The following is a 16,682-nucleotide window of genomic DNA, read 5'->3' on the forward strand; positions in this document are numbered from 1 at the left end:
GGGTCAGCAGTTCAAGCTCACCAGCCTCTCCTCAGAAAGCCTATACAGGATCGCCCATGGGTCAGAAGCAACTTGATGGCACTTAACAACAATATTGATTGTTTAGCTTTCTAATGCATATGAGGTGATTTGAAAGTAGTCATGGCTTGGATCAGGCACACCTTAATCTCTTATGGGACATCTTTGCTGTTCAGCACTTTAAAGAGATCTTTGTAGCAGATTGGCCCAATGCAATACTTGATTTGTTTCATGGCACTGGACATTGATTGTGGATCCCATTAAAATGAAATCCTTGACAACATCAGTGTTTTCTCCTTTTATCATGATGTTTCTTATTGGTCCAGTCCAAGGAATTTTGTTTTCTTTATGCTGAGGTGTGTACATATTGAAGGCTGTTGGTCTTCAATAGTAATTGTTTCAAGTTCTCTTCACTTTCAGCAGTCAAGTTTGTTTCATCAGCATAATCACAGATTGTTAATGAATCTTCTAAGCGTGATGTGTTGTTCTTCTTCATAGAGTCCAGTTTCTCAGATTATTTGCTCAGCATACAGTTCAAGTAATTATGGTGATAGGATACAATCCTGATACACAACACCTTTCCGGTTTTAAACCCATCAGTATTCCCTCATTCTGTTTGAACGACTGCCTCTTCATCTATATACAGGTTCCTCATGAACACAAGTAGGTGCTCTGGAATTCCAGTTTTTCTCAAGTTATTTGTAATATGTTATGATCCACAAAGCTAAATGCCTTTTTAAATACTCAATGAAGCATAGGTAACCATCTTTCTGGTATTCTCTGTTTTCAGCCAAGATCTAGTAATATCACCCTCATTCCATGTTCTCTTCTGAGTCTGGCTTTCTGGCATTTCTCTGTCAATGTACTGCTATAACCATTTTAACATTATCTTCAGTTAAAGTTTACTTGCATATGATGTTATTTGATAATTTCCACTTTGTGTTGGATCAATGCTCTTTGGAATGTACACACATAGGAATCTCTTCTAGTCTGTTGACAAGGGTAGCCACCTTCCAAATATTTTGGCATAGATGAGTGAATACCCCCAGTGCACCATTTGTTTGTTCAAACAGATCTTAATGTTGTGAGTGAAGTAGAGATTGCGGACCTTCATTTGCTGATGCAGCATGGATCAAAATTGTTGTCTATGTGTTATACATCTTTCATTTTTCCTATGTCTATCAGGTCTAAAAAATTGTCTATTATTTCCCAAATGATCAGAACTAGCAGACCAGTTATTAATTGTATTTTTCTCATGGAGATTGACTTTCCCAATTTCTTTATCCTCATACTTCAATCTGAATTGGTTCCTGCTTTCATAGGTTGTCCTTTCACGTTCATTCTCGGGCTTTTTTGGGTGATATCCAGTATTTGACTCAGTTTCCTGGATCACGTGCCTTCTTCCCTTGATTTACTTCCTCAGTGTGCTGGATCGCATCCAAAGATAGCTGTGTGAGAAAGCGTCTATGGGAAGTAAAGCCTGTTCATATTTGAGAATTAATTTACGTTTTCAACTTTCACATTTAATTTCTTATTTGATTGAGCTTATAGTTCTACAGTGAAAAATTACTTTTCCTCAGTATTGAAGGTAATGCTTTTTAAAAAGTAAAATCTAAGGTTACTGTTCAGAAGGCATTGTTACAGAGTTTTTGTTAATAGTTCCTGTTTCAGTCTGCTACTAGTCATGCAAATGCTACCATCTGCCATCCCATCGTGTAAATTGAACTCGTAACGCGAGACAGTTTTCCATGGTTCACTCACAGTTTTGTACATCTTGCTATCAGAGACTCTAAGGAGCTCTGGTGGCATAGTGGTTACGAATCAGGCTGGGAACCGCAAGGTCAGCAGTTTGAAACTACCAGCTGTTTCACGGGAGAAAGATGAGGCTTTCTGCTCCCATAAAGATTTACAGCCTCGGAGACCCTGTTCAGGGTTGCTATGGGTCGGAACCAACTAGAAGGCACTTAAGAACATCAGAGACTCTGAATACCTTTGTCATGGACTGTCTCTTCAAGGACAGCTGAAGTTTTGGAGAACGGACATCTTGGCACTCTCCAGAGTTATGAGTAGGCATGTTTACTGTTTTGTCTAAAAGATTTGGATCCTCTAAATTCATTGTGTCCATTGTATGTGGTGGTATCTATCCTTTGGTTCTTTTCACATTCCCTTTTTGGAATATTGACTTGACAGGGTGTTGGACAGAAGGGGTGATACTCCAGCTACTGCTGTTGCTGTTAGTAATAAACAATCCTTTGTCTCTGACCCAGGAATCTTGTGTCTTCTGCAAGCAATCATGATACTATGTCAGCTTAATGTGTGACCCTTCCAGTAAGAATAAAGCCTTAGACCTTTCAGAGCTCCTACATTCTTTGCTTTGAAACCCATAGTGTTTTTTCCTCCTGTATCTGTCACTTAATTGTATATAGCATTCAGATGTTTATCTTTTTCTTGATTTTTCTATTTTTTATCCTAGAGATGTTTCACAATGAAATTATTTTGTGTATAGCAAAAACACAATTAAATTTAGGTGTTACGCAAGTTTCTAAAATATAATACATTTTAAATTTAGTTGATAGGCCCTATGTTTTATATTTAATTGTGTTGCTAGGCACAGAGCATGAATGGATGATTATATATTCTTAAAATTGCTTTGTGTCTGTGCGTCATTATCCTAAAACATTTATTGAGTTGTATTTTGTATATTGTGTATTTATTATTTCTCTTTTCAGTAAAGCTGGCTACTATTTGTTGGATAAATACCATGTTTTGTTTGTGACATTGATTATGTTACTTATACCTTACAGTAGTCCTAAGTGTTGTTGCTGTTGTTGTTCTGTGGTTAAGTATCATCTAGTTGACTCGAATTCACAGCAAACGTGTGCAAGGCTTATGAGTGACTAATGGGTTTGAATACCGACCTTGTGGTTCTCAGTCCAGTGTTGTTGTTGTTAAATGCTGTCCAGTCAGTTCCAAGGAGTGACTGGTGGGTTTGAACTACCGTCTGTGTGGTTCTTCATTCAGTGTTGTTGTTATGTGCCCTCAATCGGATCCGACTCACAGAGACCCTGCATAGCGTTTCCAAAGAGCAAATGGTGAGCTTGAACCACCGCTGACCTAAACTGGCCTTGCAATCCAGCACATTAACCTCAGAGCCACACCAGCCCAGTGTGGTGGTGGTGGTGGCGGTGTGCCGTGAAGTCAGTTTTAACTCATAGCAACACTGTATAGGGTTTCCGAGGCTGTAAATTTTTATGGGAGCAGAAAGCCTCCTCTTTCTCTCATGGAATAGCTGGTAGTTTCCAACTGCTGACCTTGAGGCTAGCAGTGTAATTTGTAACCACTATGTTTTGCTGAGGGCTAATGCGTCTTAGACTGCAAAGGCCTTTGAACTGCAAGGTCGGTGGTTCAAGCTCACCAGCTGCTCCTTGGAAACTTTATGCAGGGTTTGGGTCAGAATCCACTCAGTGCCACTTAACAACAACAATGTTCCAGTGTAGGATGTTTTACAACAGAAAGGGTAGAAATATAGGATATATAACTTGCCTAAGGCTGTAACTTAACAAATGCTTAACTTGGTATTCAAATCTAGATCTTTTTAACTTTCAAGCCAAAGTATTTAACCACTACCCTATTATTCTATAATATAGGAAGATGGGAAAGGAAAAAATAGGTATATTAACTCACCTGGAAATTCATTAACACTGTGCTTATTTAGTCCCTAAATATTGATTTGAATAATAATTGAGCTAGTTTACTTTGGTTATAATAGAATTCGGTGTGCAACTCTTGTTAATGTTCAATCACAGTTAAAAAAAAAAAAAAAATGGACCAGACAACAGAATAAAGCAAAAGAGGAGCTGATATTTATTTACACATTCAAAAGTTGGAAGATTCTAGGTTGTGGCTCCCATAGCAACTGCAGCTCAGCTTCAGAGCAATGAATGTTGCAGTCCAACCTGAGCAGCATATGCAGCTCCATGAACTAATATTCTACAGGCTCTTGGGGGCCTGGTAATGGCCAATATGGGAACAATGAATGTGTAAATTATCCGTTCCTGTTTTATCACTGTAGGTTGGGGCATTTCATTTATGTGGCTGTTTCATAGTGCAGCAAAGGTGTTTCAACTGGTGATACATCTTGGTGGCATTTCAGTGGTGTTTAAATTATTAATGTAACCTGAACCTAAATGACTTTCACTTGTAAGACAATTTTTGTTTTGTATCTGATTTATAAAGTATTATGCGCGCTCTCCTCCCAACCCCCGCTCCTAGTAGAAAATCATCCGTTTTGGAGTTCTTGTTTACATTCACAATGCAGTTCTTAAGCAGGTTCAAAATGCTGGTTAACCTTTGAAATGTATTACGTGCTAGTGCTTAAAAGAGATAGATGACTGAGAAGTACATATTAGAGCCTCTCAACACTCAGGGTCATCAATCTTCAAGCAGCCTGGCTTCGCGCACTCCAGGGCCATCCAGAATGCAGGAAGCGTATCTGCCAGTCCCCGGAAAGCTCAGGACTTTTGGGTTCTTTCTCTAGTAGATTCTGAGGAAATATCAATTGGGCATTATCAACAGCTCTGCCTTGCCTTAATATCGCTTCAGTAATTAAACACATTGTCTAACACTGTGTCCCAAACCTATAACCTTTGCTTAGATAATGTTGGTTGATAGCTCTGTGGATAGTATGTTAATGTCTCTTACAGATCTCTGAAAGCACATGATTAACAATGTAAACTATTACTCAAATTGTAGACTCACTTTCCTAACACTGATGGTTTAATAAGTTCATATGTATTATCTGCTAGCAAGGGTGTATAGCAAAAATGTTAAGTCTAAAAATTCCATGCACTGTATATATAAATTATGCATATAAACTTCTAAAAAATAACATCCGTAAGTTGTATATAATTGTATTAGAAAAAATATTAGTGTAGAGATTCCTTTTAATGATTTTAATTTAATTATCAGAAAACATTTACAGAATAGTTATTAGATTGCTAGATATTTTAGATTCAAGGTGAAGAACATACAGGACTCTGGGCCATTGTGTTTGGAGAATCTAAATCATTTTATTTCATTTTTTGAAGTCTTTTTAAATATTCTAACCTGACCATTGATTATAGTAAGACATGTTTATTGTTATAGTAATCTTTAAAAACCAGCCTAAGTATTTGTTGTTGTTGTTATTAGGTGCTTGTTATTGTTAGGTTGTTATTGTTAGGTTGTTGTTGTTAGGTGTTGTTGTTGTTGGGTGTTGTTAGTCAGTTCTGACTCATAGCCACTCTGTATAGGGTTTCCACAGAATGACCATGCAGTTCAAACTGAGCTTGCAGCCCAGCGAATTGACACAGTGCCATGCCAGGGCTCCCACCTAAGTATTTAGTAAACTCTTTTTTTAAAAAAAATGGCAGGAATATAAAGTAAGGCACATTCTAGGGTGGAATTTCGTTTTCTGAACCACTACTTTCACTCCACATGTTGATTTTGGAGTCCCCGCATACTGGTGTGGAGCTGTAGGGTAAGCACTGGACCACAAAGTTGATTTGAACTGCAAGCTCTCCAGTTCAAACTCACCAGCCACTTCTTGGAAATCCTATGAAAGGTTGCTATGAGTCAGAACTGACTCCATGGCACTTAATAACAACATACTTACCCTATTTCTGTAACATACTGAAACATAATGATTACAAAATTATTGCCTTTCTAAAAAGAATACAAATGCCGATTTGATTTCACTTCTCTTTGTGCCTTTTTCTCCTCTGGACCCTGTATAAATAAAAGCAAATGGATGCTGGTTATTTGAAGCTGAGATATCAGTAACTTTATGAACCTCCAAAAACAAACTTGTGGCCTTTGAGTCAGTTCTGACTTATGGAGTTCCCCGGGTAGCATAAATGCTTAAGTGCTCCATCACTTGCAGAAAGGTTAATGGTGCAAGTTTACCCAGAGGCTATATGGACAGGAGTCTTCTGGAAGGTTATGGCATTGAAAACCCAGTGGTGCCCTGTTTTACTCTGCCACACATGGCGTCTCCTTGAGTGCCTTTATAGGTACCCTTAATAGACAGTAACTTTAAGTGATATTTCACAGAATGAAGGACTTTAGTTGGGGAATGTGTCCAATATGTGCTTGTTTGACAAGTTGAGATTGTAAGAATCGAGAAATGGACTTTTATGATTTTGAAAGTGTTTGTAAAAGTTTCATTTATAAAGGTCTCCACTGTTTTGATATAAATCCATATCACTCAGGCCTGGAGACAAAGATGATGACGTGGAGAGATGGAGCGGCCGGGGACTCTTGACTCAGGGAGGGAGAGGGGCTGTGTGCTGGCGGCCAGGAGGCAGGTGTGCAGGATGTACCCTTTGCTTGGTTGATGTTGCATGCAGGGGATTGTAATCATTGCAATAAAATGAAATACGATAGGATGAATGTAAAGATAATGTTCTCCCATGTAAAGTATCACGAAATTCACAATAAAACTCTAGGCCCTTCCTTACCAATTGTGGCACCAACCACCTCCATCCCCACAGTACTCTCTACTCCTCAATAGATTTGAGAATTAATTGTGTTGGCTACACAGAAATCACAGGCCATATTCAAGATTATTTGGGGGGGAAAAATCCATATCACTAAAGATTTTTTGAACATGCGTCCCTGGCTTCACATATAACTATTGAAATATCACCTGAGTAATACGTTTTTACTACATAAATATATGTAAAATATCAAAGTGTGATTAAATTAACATAAAATGAAGTTCCAGTGTTTTCTTTCCATATTCCAGTGATATGTTGTTCCACGTCATGAGATATATCAATTTAGGAGATTCCTTTAAAGTAGAGCTTTTTTTTCTCTCTCTGTCTCTCTCTCTCTCTCTCTCACACACACACACACCGATATTTATCTTATCATTGGACATCATCTTACCCAGATGAAAGACTTAGTTAGCATGATCTTAATGTTTATGAGGCTCCAGTTTTGTCTAGTTCCGTTTTATATTATAGAAACAAACCTAACTCAGAGTGGACTTTTCTTTGTTTGTGTGTCCTGTCTTTAGGATGAGGATGGGACAGAAGAGAATAGCCGTGTTGAGCCAGTTGGACATGCAGACACTGGTTTGGAGAATATGCCCAACTTTTCTCTGGAGTAAGTTACTGATGGGTTTAACTAAATTTGTATTATCTGTGTAACGTCACTGATAGCAGCAAGTATGGCATGCAGAATGTTTGTGTTTAAACACATGCCTTGTGTGGGTTGGTTTCTCCAAAAATGCATCTTTCATCCATAAAGATAATTACGTAGTATAAAAGCTATAGCTGAACCTTCACATGTACCTGTCCCAAGTTTCATGCTTTGCCAAATACTATTAAATTATAATCTAAAATAGTATTTGATTTAAAATGTTGGCCATGTTAACACTGTAACTTTTCAGATTGCTTTTGTATGTCAGTATTTTTGTCATTTGTTCCTCAGCTTTACTAAAAATGATCAATCTATCTAAATAAATAAATTCTTTAGCTAGTTGGATAGACGTGGAAAAGTAGTTGAATCATATGAGCAATAGCAATATTTTAGTACATTTTTTGGTCTGAAGAAATAGTATTTTTCAAGATATTTGATGAAAAAATTAGAGATCATCAATTAGGACCCTTGAATATGATTTTTTTTAATATAAAAGAACAAAGACAATTTCCTATTTTTTCACAATTTTGCTATTAGATTGAACTTTGGCATTTTAAAATGCAAGTGGTTCTTAGGACTTCTTCATTTGATGACTTAGAGCAGGTAGGTGAGTCAGTGTTTTTCCTTTTACTTCATGTAATAAATGAGGACAAGATCCGACGTTAACATTTATGAGATTTCCAAAAGTTTATGGAAATATTTTGTTATCATTAAAGTCCCCCTTGCATGTTCTTTGTTCTGTCTTCACTTGGTCTCCCCATTGATAGCTCTATAAAGATTGCAACAAGATAAGACAGGGTTTTAGATTAGATCATGATTAGCTGTATAACAGTCTTGAATATCTATATTTAAGGTATCTCAAAATTTCTTTCAGTAAGAATATACAATAAAATAAATTTGTTAAAGATGTTATAATGTTCTTAGTTAACAAAGCAATGATTGAATAGAAATAATACCTGTTAAGTGGTATTATCAATATCTAAATCTAAAACAGAATGTTACAGAATTCTATGGGGGGAAAATGTCAAATAAGTGATACTTTAGTAACTATTTGGGCATAATGATAAAATTTTGTATTATAAAATTTATAAACTATATTTATCTTATATAAAGTTTATTAGTTTATGTGATTAAATATGTGCCCATATTTTCATTTTTATACACCTATGTTTAATTATATTTAGCCTTTGTATTATAAAAGCAGCTCATTCATAGTAAATAGGACAACCTCAAGTTTCTCTTTAAGAAATAGAAAGCATTAATGTTTTTCATTATATTTAATAAAAACTGTAATCTTTACAATGAATCAAATCCATTAAAAATTTCCAGTTACCCGGATTGCTTAACATTAGAGATTTCCTTGACATACCATTTTAAACTATTGTTAGAGAAGTGCTCATTAGCTCTCCACTGTTGGGTATCCATCAGAAGAATCTGTAAAGAAAGCAATTCAAAAGAAAACAACCCACAGACTCAAAACCAAACCCTGTACTGTCAAGTCAATTCTGATTCTTAGTGATGGATATCATTTAAATAGTTTGGAAATTTTGCATCTCCAAAATTATACCACTAAGAAATAACCTAAGAAAAGACTCAATGAAATGACTTGATAAACGTATATAGAATGTTGTATCCCTTCCAAAAGAACTTTAATGACATTAATAGAAATGATTTCATGTTACTTCCTGTCGTAGAAGTAACTTTCTGTCTTTAACTTTCAATTGTAAAGACTTCTATGAAAATTCATTGATTGGCATAGATGTCCATTGGCTTTGAGGAAGAGGTTTCAGGACCTGCCTTTGCAGAGCTCTTGCAGCAGTTTAGGAAATGGTGACTTGAATTGTTTTGGGGTAAAGGGACCTGGCTCACCTCTGAACTGCTTCCTACTGGGGTGACACGCTTGACCTCATTAGATTATTGGAAGCATCGAATAATATGGCACATATATGAGAGCATTTTATGAGTTACAATGTGCTGTGTTGCTGCAGCACCTCAATTAATCTTAAAGCCCTTGCTGTAGATAATTGGGATTGGAAACATTTCCTTGGAAATCTATAGATTTAACTTGCAAAAAGTATTTTTATATTACACACAAGAATGTGGTCCGAGAGATAGTCTGTGTCATTTTTAATGTAGCTATTTCTGATGATTGCTCTCCCTCCATGCCCTCAGACTAGTGTTCAGGTATGTAGTGTTTAATGTTGCTTCATCCTCATGCTTATATTTCAGACTATGTATGTATATGCATGTGTGCTTGGTGGGATTTTCGTTTTGTTCTCCTTTGTTGTTTGTTTTGCGCTGTTTGGTTTGGTCTGGTTTTGGTTTGTTTACAGTACCTGTTCATGCTCCCTCATTCACCATTGTCTCACAGTGATATGGTAAAGCTCGTACAAGTCCCCAACGATGGAGGGCCTCTGGGAATCCATGTAGTGCCTTTCAGTGCTCGAGGCGGCAGGTAACGTATCTTGGAGGTTTTTAATTGAATCATAATATGAGTGTTTTATCTTCATTTATGCTCACATACAGAGTGGTGTTGATTTAGCATATGCTTAATAGAAAACGTTTTCATTTGAGGGCAACTGCTGCTTCTTTCATACGTTTACATCATAATCACAGAACGCACTCAGGATGATGGGAAGAGTTTGCAGAAACATGAACTAGCCATGCATTTAAATGATCCTAACATGCTTATTGTTAATCACATCCATGCAAACATTTTACTTTGCTGTAAATTGATGATACACTTTTAAAGTCAGAACTCCAAGTGGATTGGAAAAATTAATGAAATCATTAAGCAGTTTCCCAGAAAGATTTCATCAATCAAAGTTATCTGGAGAACTTAGGTAAAGATTCATTTTTAATTTGTATGTTTATTGAGTTATTCAGTTTCATAAGATTGTTTACAATTATGTTTGACAGTTTTAAAAGTGAGACAAGTGATAAGATTTATCCCCTACAGTGTGGCTCTTTCCTTTCAGTCTCCACACACGCGAAAGCTAAAATTTTATACTCTTTGATGATATGATTATTATTACTTTACAAAAAAAATTATATTCCTAAAAATTTTAAATGCTCTGAGTGATCTGGATTTGCTGATCTTCTCATGTGAAAGATCTTTTCGTTATGTTTTTTGTTTTCCTAAACATGAGCACCAGGAGTTGATTTTCCAGCTATAGTTGCTGGGCTGTTCTCAGCAGCAACAAAGGAACTATATGTGTATTGCGTTTCTTCCCTAGGTGCTTAAACCTACACACATTTAACTTGCTGACGTTTGATGCCATCTTCCCCTTCCTATCTACCTAATGATTGCTTTGTGAAATGTATTTGCGAGATATTTGTCTTTCTCCTTTTGAGCTTATTTTTGTCTTTCATTCTTAACATATTATCTTTCATCTTAACTTCCTTTGCGCCGGGAGAAGAGTAGAGAAAGTAGCCATAGACAAGTGATTGAGAACTCCAAACATAGTTAAGACTGTCACGTAGGAATGAACAGCAGCTAGTGTGTCTTAAGACACGGATGCACTGCCAACTGCAGATGTATAATTTAATTTTTTCTTTGCTGAGTCTTTGCATAATTATATTACCCGCCTCTCATATGTCTGGAACTATGGTGAGTCCAGTTTTCTTCTCTTTGGTTAAGCACCTGTGTTATGTTATATCCTACAGTGGAAATTTTGCTGTATTTAGAACTCTGCTGGAGTAGGAGACTTGAATGTGTGTGCTGGATGACAACATGAGAAATGCACCTTGTATTTTTGTATGGTGTGATAGTCACAGGGTTGTTTCTCTTATTTTTTTATTTTTCAACTCTGGAGAAGTATTGGAATTTCTTTAAAGAACTTTCATTTAAACAAGATTGTTGTGGTGTTCTGAAGTGCCGTGGGTCGAGTCAATGCCAACTCATAGTGACCCCCTGTAGTGGGGGATGGGGGGTGGGCCATCCAGTCCTTGGGGTATGTATGGCCCATGAAATCATTCGTTCTGGCCCTGAGAAGGCTGCCTTTGGTTCCAACCATAACAGTTTAAGGGTGTGTTCTTTAAATGTTTGACCACATATAGCAGGCTAATTTTTTAAATGAATTTTTAAGCTGATAGTTTTGTATGGCACATGAATGATGGTATAAATATCCAAATGGCCCTTGGTAGAAAAAAGGTTCCCAACCCCTGCTATATAGGGTTTCCGAGGTGCAGCTGGTGGATTTGTAGTACAATGCTGATCAGACAACACCACACCAGGACAATTGTTTTCAAGATAGCACCTGCCATTAATTCTTTGAAAAGTATAAATTTTTATTGATCTATATTTTTATATTTATATTATAACTGAGTAAAAAGGTTAAGAAGGTATTTCACAGCTGCGCAATATGTGGATCACAGCTCACCACAAATGAGATTTAATTTGCATATATTCTGGCTTTGAACCATCATTTTCATTATAAACATGTTCTTTTATGCCCTTTATTCCTCATTCTCCTATTTCAGTGTGAAAAAGATATTAGGATAAAATAAAGAGATGAAAAGTTTAATGTAAAGGAAGAATGAGATAGATAAAGAAATCTGCAATTAAGATTAATTAAAAAGAAGACATATCTATACTCCACCACATTTGCTGGTTAACATGACCGTCCTTTTGACATGTGGAACTCTCTCAGAAGAACTGGAAGTTTTTCTGCTTTTCTATTTCTGAGACATTTTTAATCCTCAATAATTTGATAGTATAAGGTAAATCTTGTGCATCTCCTATAAGGAGTGAGAAGATTTACAAAAAATAGACTTTATTTATACCTGTTGTTGTTGTTAAGTGCTATCTAGTCAATTCCAACCCATAGGGACCCTTGTATAGGGTTTCTGAGGAACAGCTGGTGAGTTTGAACCACCTACCGTGCAGTTCAAAGGGCTGTGTAGTCTGGTGCACTAACCCACAGCGTCACACCAGGACTCCATTCACCCCTGTTAGGTGTGACTAATTTTCATATTGGGGGGGAAAGAGGTATTTTAGTTTTATTCAACACCTGTGTTTCATCCCTTTGTGTTGGAGATTGTGTGTCAGGGAGTCGGTTCCGATTCACAGAAAACTTGCACCGGATTCCCAAGGCTATAAATCTTTATGAAGCAGAAAGTTTCAACTTTCTTCCTCTGATCAGTGGTGGATTTGAACTAATAATCTTTCAGTTGGCATTCCAACTCATAATCTACTATGCTATCAGATACAGGGTGCTGGTGGAAGAGACAAAAAAACAGGTGGGCTGCTGAGAATCATAGATCCTAATCGGCAGGAGCCCAGAGACACCTGTCTCTCTTGTTCTCAGGAAAATACTTAGAAGTAGATCTTTGTTATTCAATTAAGACAACCTTCCTAAGCGCTTTACTGTATTGTAGATCCTGCCTTAGGGTCTAGGAAACAAAGATGAACAGGACATAGTCTTTCTCTAGGGATTTGCAGTCTAGATGGAATGAAAGCTGAGAAATCACGCAATTATAATAATGTGGTAAATGTTCATACACTATTAAAATAGGTGCTCTGTGAGCTGATAGAGAAAGACTTGACTGAGGTAGGTAAGTGAAGATGGCTTGTTGGGGAAGATCATTTTAAATGTGATGACAGCTTACAAATAGAATGACTTTGACTGCATAGTGGTGGCAAGGGCAAATTAAGCAATGCAGTGTGGCAGAAAGGAAGAAATTAACTGGAACGTGTGAAGAAATTCACATATATCTAGTGGGAATAAAGAATACATATTCATAGTATTTAAGTTGCAATTTCCAAGAATAACTGCTCTTGTACAAATTTCCAGTCATATTTTGGCACTACTAAATCCCAGTTTTGGAGATAGAACATTCAAAAACACTTAGTGAATATCTATTTTTATAAATGTGACAAATGCATGTCAATGTTGCTTTCCGATTTAGATTTTAAAAGTAAAAAAAAACAAAAAACTAAGAAATAAATGAAACGTGGAAATTAGAGACTGTAAAGGATACAGAACACCTCACATATCAAATAAAATTCGGGAAAATAGTAATTTAAATTGGTGAAATTAATCTTAGGGAAATTTTGGAGCCTTGGAAACAGTGTTGTGTCCTCATGACATAATGAAGTTTTTTAAATAAGCATCTTGCAAGGTCTTCTTGCAATGGCTGTTTGCTAGTGTTTTCCTTGATTAATATCTATGACAATTAGCTTGTGTTTCCTCAGTCCCATACCCCTCCTTTGAATGGACACTTCTTGATACCTAGAAATAGAGACAAGTAGATGAATAGCAAAGACAGATTACATTCCCATGGATGCAGGTTGTTGAAAATATTTTCTTTCATTTTTTAAAAAGTCACCACTTTTGTGTTTTATAAAAAAAAAATTAAAAATTAATCCCCATGTTGCAATCTATTCACTCTGTTAACATTACTTTGTTATCAATTTTCACTTCACATATATCATGTCATTTTACCCTGATTTAAATGCCAAGCGTCACCTTCGTATTTAAATCACAAATGCTAGTTTCAGGAAGGTTATGCAAAATAATGGTGATTTTCTTTGGAAGGAAAAAACATGCCTATACATACTCTAATGAGCTCTGGTAGCATAGTGGTTACGAATCGGGCTGCGAACCTTAAGGTCAGTGGTTAGAAACTACCAGCCGCTCCGCAGGAGAAAGATGAGGCTTTCTACTCCCGTAAAGATTTACACCCTCGGAAACCCTGTACAGGGTCGCTATGGGTCGGAACCGACTCGACGGCACTTAACAACAACAACATACATACTCTAAGGAGCTCTGGTAGCGTAGTGGTTATGAATAGGACTGCTAATCTCAGTGTCAGCTGTTCGAAACTACCAGCTATTCCGCAGGAGAAAGATGAGGCTTTCTACTGCCATAAAAGATTTACAGCCTCAGAAACCCTGTACAGGGTCGCTGTAAGTCGGAACTGACTCCACGGCACATAATCACCACCATAGGTACTCTGAATCGAATTGGAGTCCTGATAGGGCACTTTAATCCTGAACTACCATCACAAGGCCAGTGGTTCAGACTCATCAGCCGCTCCTAGGAAACCCTACACAAGGTCACTCTGTGTTGTAAACTACCCGATGACACTTAAGACCAATGATATATATGTTGTTGTTGTTAAGTGCCGTCGAGTCGGTTTCGACCCATAGCGATCCTGAATAGGGTTTCCAAGGCTGTAAATCTTTATGGGAGCAGATCGCCTCATCTTTCTCCCGCGGAGCAACTGGTAGTTTCGAACTGCTGACCTTCCGGTTCGCAGCCCGATTCGTAACCACTACGCTACCAGAGCTCCTTAATGATATATATAGATCTATAATATTTTATTAAACCTGGGCAAGTTAGCTTCATTTAGCCTCAGTCTATATGAGAGGTGGTATACTCTTAGTATTTTTATTTTTTTTTATGGTTCAAATAAGAAAAAAATATATATATAAATAATTTCAGCTACTAATGATGAAATCATGTAAATATATTTAACTTCAGACTATTTCCTGTTGGTGCCTTAAAAAGTCCTCCATGGTTGCTTGATATTGTGGTGGTCTAGATAGGTGCTTTAACCTACATTTGTTGTTGTTAAGTGCTCCTGAGTCGGTTCCGACTCGTAGTGATCCTGTACAGGATTTCCAATAAATGGCTGGTGCGCTTGAGCCAATGATCTTGCAGTTCATACTGACCTTGCAGCCAGTGCATTAACCCACAGTGCCATAGAAAAATCATTGTTTTTTTTTTTTTTCTTCTATCATGATTCTGAGATGAACATTTTACTGTTCTATCATAAATTTGAAGAATCTCTGTATACATTTGTTTAGTTGTTTGGAAGCATATTATAGTGGAGAATTGGAACTGATATGTACTTTTTGTAACTAACTCAGGTGTTAAGAAAAGCTTTATTATAACTTTATATACATCAGGTCAGTGTAGAGTTCTTTAATTAATTCACTATCACTTTTTAAAACATTAACTATGCTGTTGAGCTTTGAGTACTTCATTGAGTTACATTTGATTTAAAAAAATGTAATTTTCTGTACTGAATCTGTAGTCTTTTTTCTTTTAAACTTTTTCTTATGAGTTGAGTGAAGATATATAGAAGAAATGATCAATCCACGTTTAACAAAACATGCATTTCATGTCATTACACTGATTGTAATCTCTTCTGTGTACCATCTGGTGATGGTAGTCTTTTTTGTCTGGAAGTTTTCACTGCATGGTCTTAGCTGTACGCTTGTTTGTTATAATGGTGGTGGTGATGTGATGTGGAGTCAGTTCTGACTCACAGCGACCCTGTATAGGGTTTCTGAAGCTGTGAATCTTTATGGGATCAGAAAGCCCCATCTTTCTCCTATGGATTGGCTGATGGATATAAACTGCTGACCTTTTGGTTCACAGCTCAGTTTGTAACCTAATAAAGGCCTATTTACTTTAAAGAGGAAAGCTTATTTCTGTGTTTTTTAGATCCATCCTCTAGTAATGTTTGCTTGTCGTTTTTTGGTATAGTCTGTGAATTCATTTCCTATTGTCATTTATAGTTTTTTGTCTGTGTCATCAAATGCATATGAGATTTGAAAATTCAAGATTTTAGGATTTTACCATTCCTTTTAACTTCCTTCTTCAGACATCCTCTATGTAAGTGTTTTTCTCAGGGTCAAATGAGACAGCCACCCTGCCCACATGTGCTGCGTTCAGTGAGGTGACAGATTCCTTATCTGTGGGATTTCTTTCTGCCCATCCATACACACTCTGCCTTCACTCCAGTTGTGATATTTATACCATGTCAGCTTTTATTAAGATGAATTATGATCATTTCCATACAGCTGGGTGGCAGTTGTGGGAGTTTACATTATCAAAGCAAAACTCAGAGTAACTCAGCCAATTTAGATGTCAATAAAACATTTGTTACTTATTTTCAGTTTTATCATTGGTTGTAATTTATATTTAGAATTGAAAATGTTAACATGTGTGACTGAGTTTGTTTTAATTAAGTGTATAATTAGGCTAATGAACCTTGTAAAAATGTAGTGGTGCAATCCTTAATAGAATCTGAGCAGTTAAATTTCTAATTATGCATCTAAAATCATGTACAAAGATGCAGTGGTTCAGTGCCTTCCCTTTTGTGACTATGTTCTTCTTCCTCTATTTTCTTTAAAAAAAAAAAAATAATAATTCATGAATTCCCAAGGAAAGACTTTAAAGAAAGACAAGTGTATTGATTATTATATGTTTTTAAGACAAGTAATGAAGGACTGAAATTTATACACAGTGGACATAGTAGACATTTTCTAAATTATGGGAGATGGGGGCGTGGTTAGGAAAGAGTAGAAGAAGAATAACTTTGGGCTGTTTAAGATTCACCCTCCTATTCCCGCAAATTATTATTCTTAAAAAGCATAGGAACCAAGGAGATTTTACTTTAGATTCATACAAGAGTTGTGGTACGGGGCTGGTGTGCCATGGAGTTGGTTCCAATTCATAGTGACCCTG

The 16,682-nt window shown here is 36.6% G+C and overlaps 1 protein-coding gene across 11 annotated transcripts in view; it reads left to right on the plus strand.

Annotated features, from left to right (window-relative positions):
• PARD3 (par-3 family cell polarity regulator) overlaps positions 1 to 16,682 on the plus strand; it is an 888,439-nt gene that overhangs the window by 473,428 nt on the left and 398,329 nt on the right. For all 11 annotated transcript variants that reach the window (XM_006871245.1, XM_006871243.1, XM_006871244.1 and 8 more), the window contains 2 exons: positions 7,076 to 7,164; positions 9,572 to 9,655. In XM_006871245.1, the coding sequence (XP_006871307.1) occupies positions 7,076 to 7,164; positions 9,572 to 9,655 (173 nt within the window). The remainder of the gene's footprint in view (positions 1 to 7,075; positions 7,165 to 9,571; positions 9,656 to 16,682) is intronic.

The sequence above is a fragment of the Chrysochloris asiatica genome, unplaced genomic scaffold, assembly GCF_000296735.1.
Source record: "Chrysochloris asiatica unplaced genomic scaffold, ChrAsi1.0 scaffold00164, whole genome shotgun sequence".
In the NCBI taxonomy this organism is placed as follows: Eukaryota; Metazoa; Chordata; class Mammalia; order Afrosoricida; family Chrysochloridae; genus Chrysochloris; species Chrysochloris asiatica.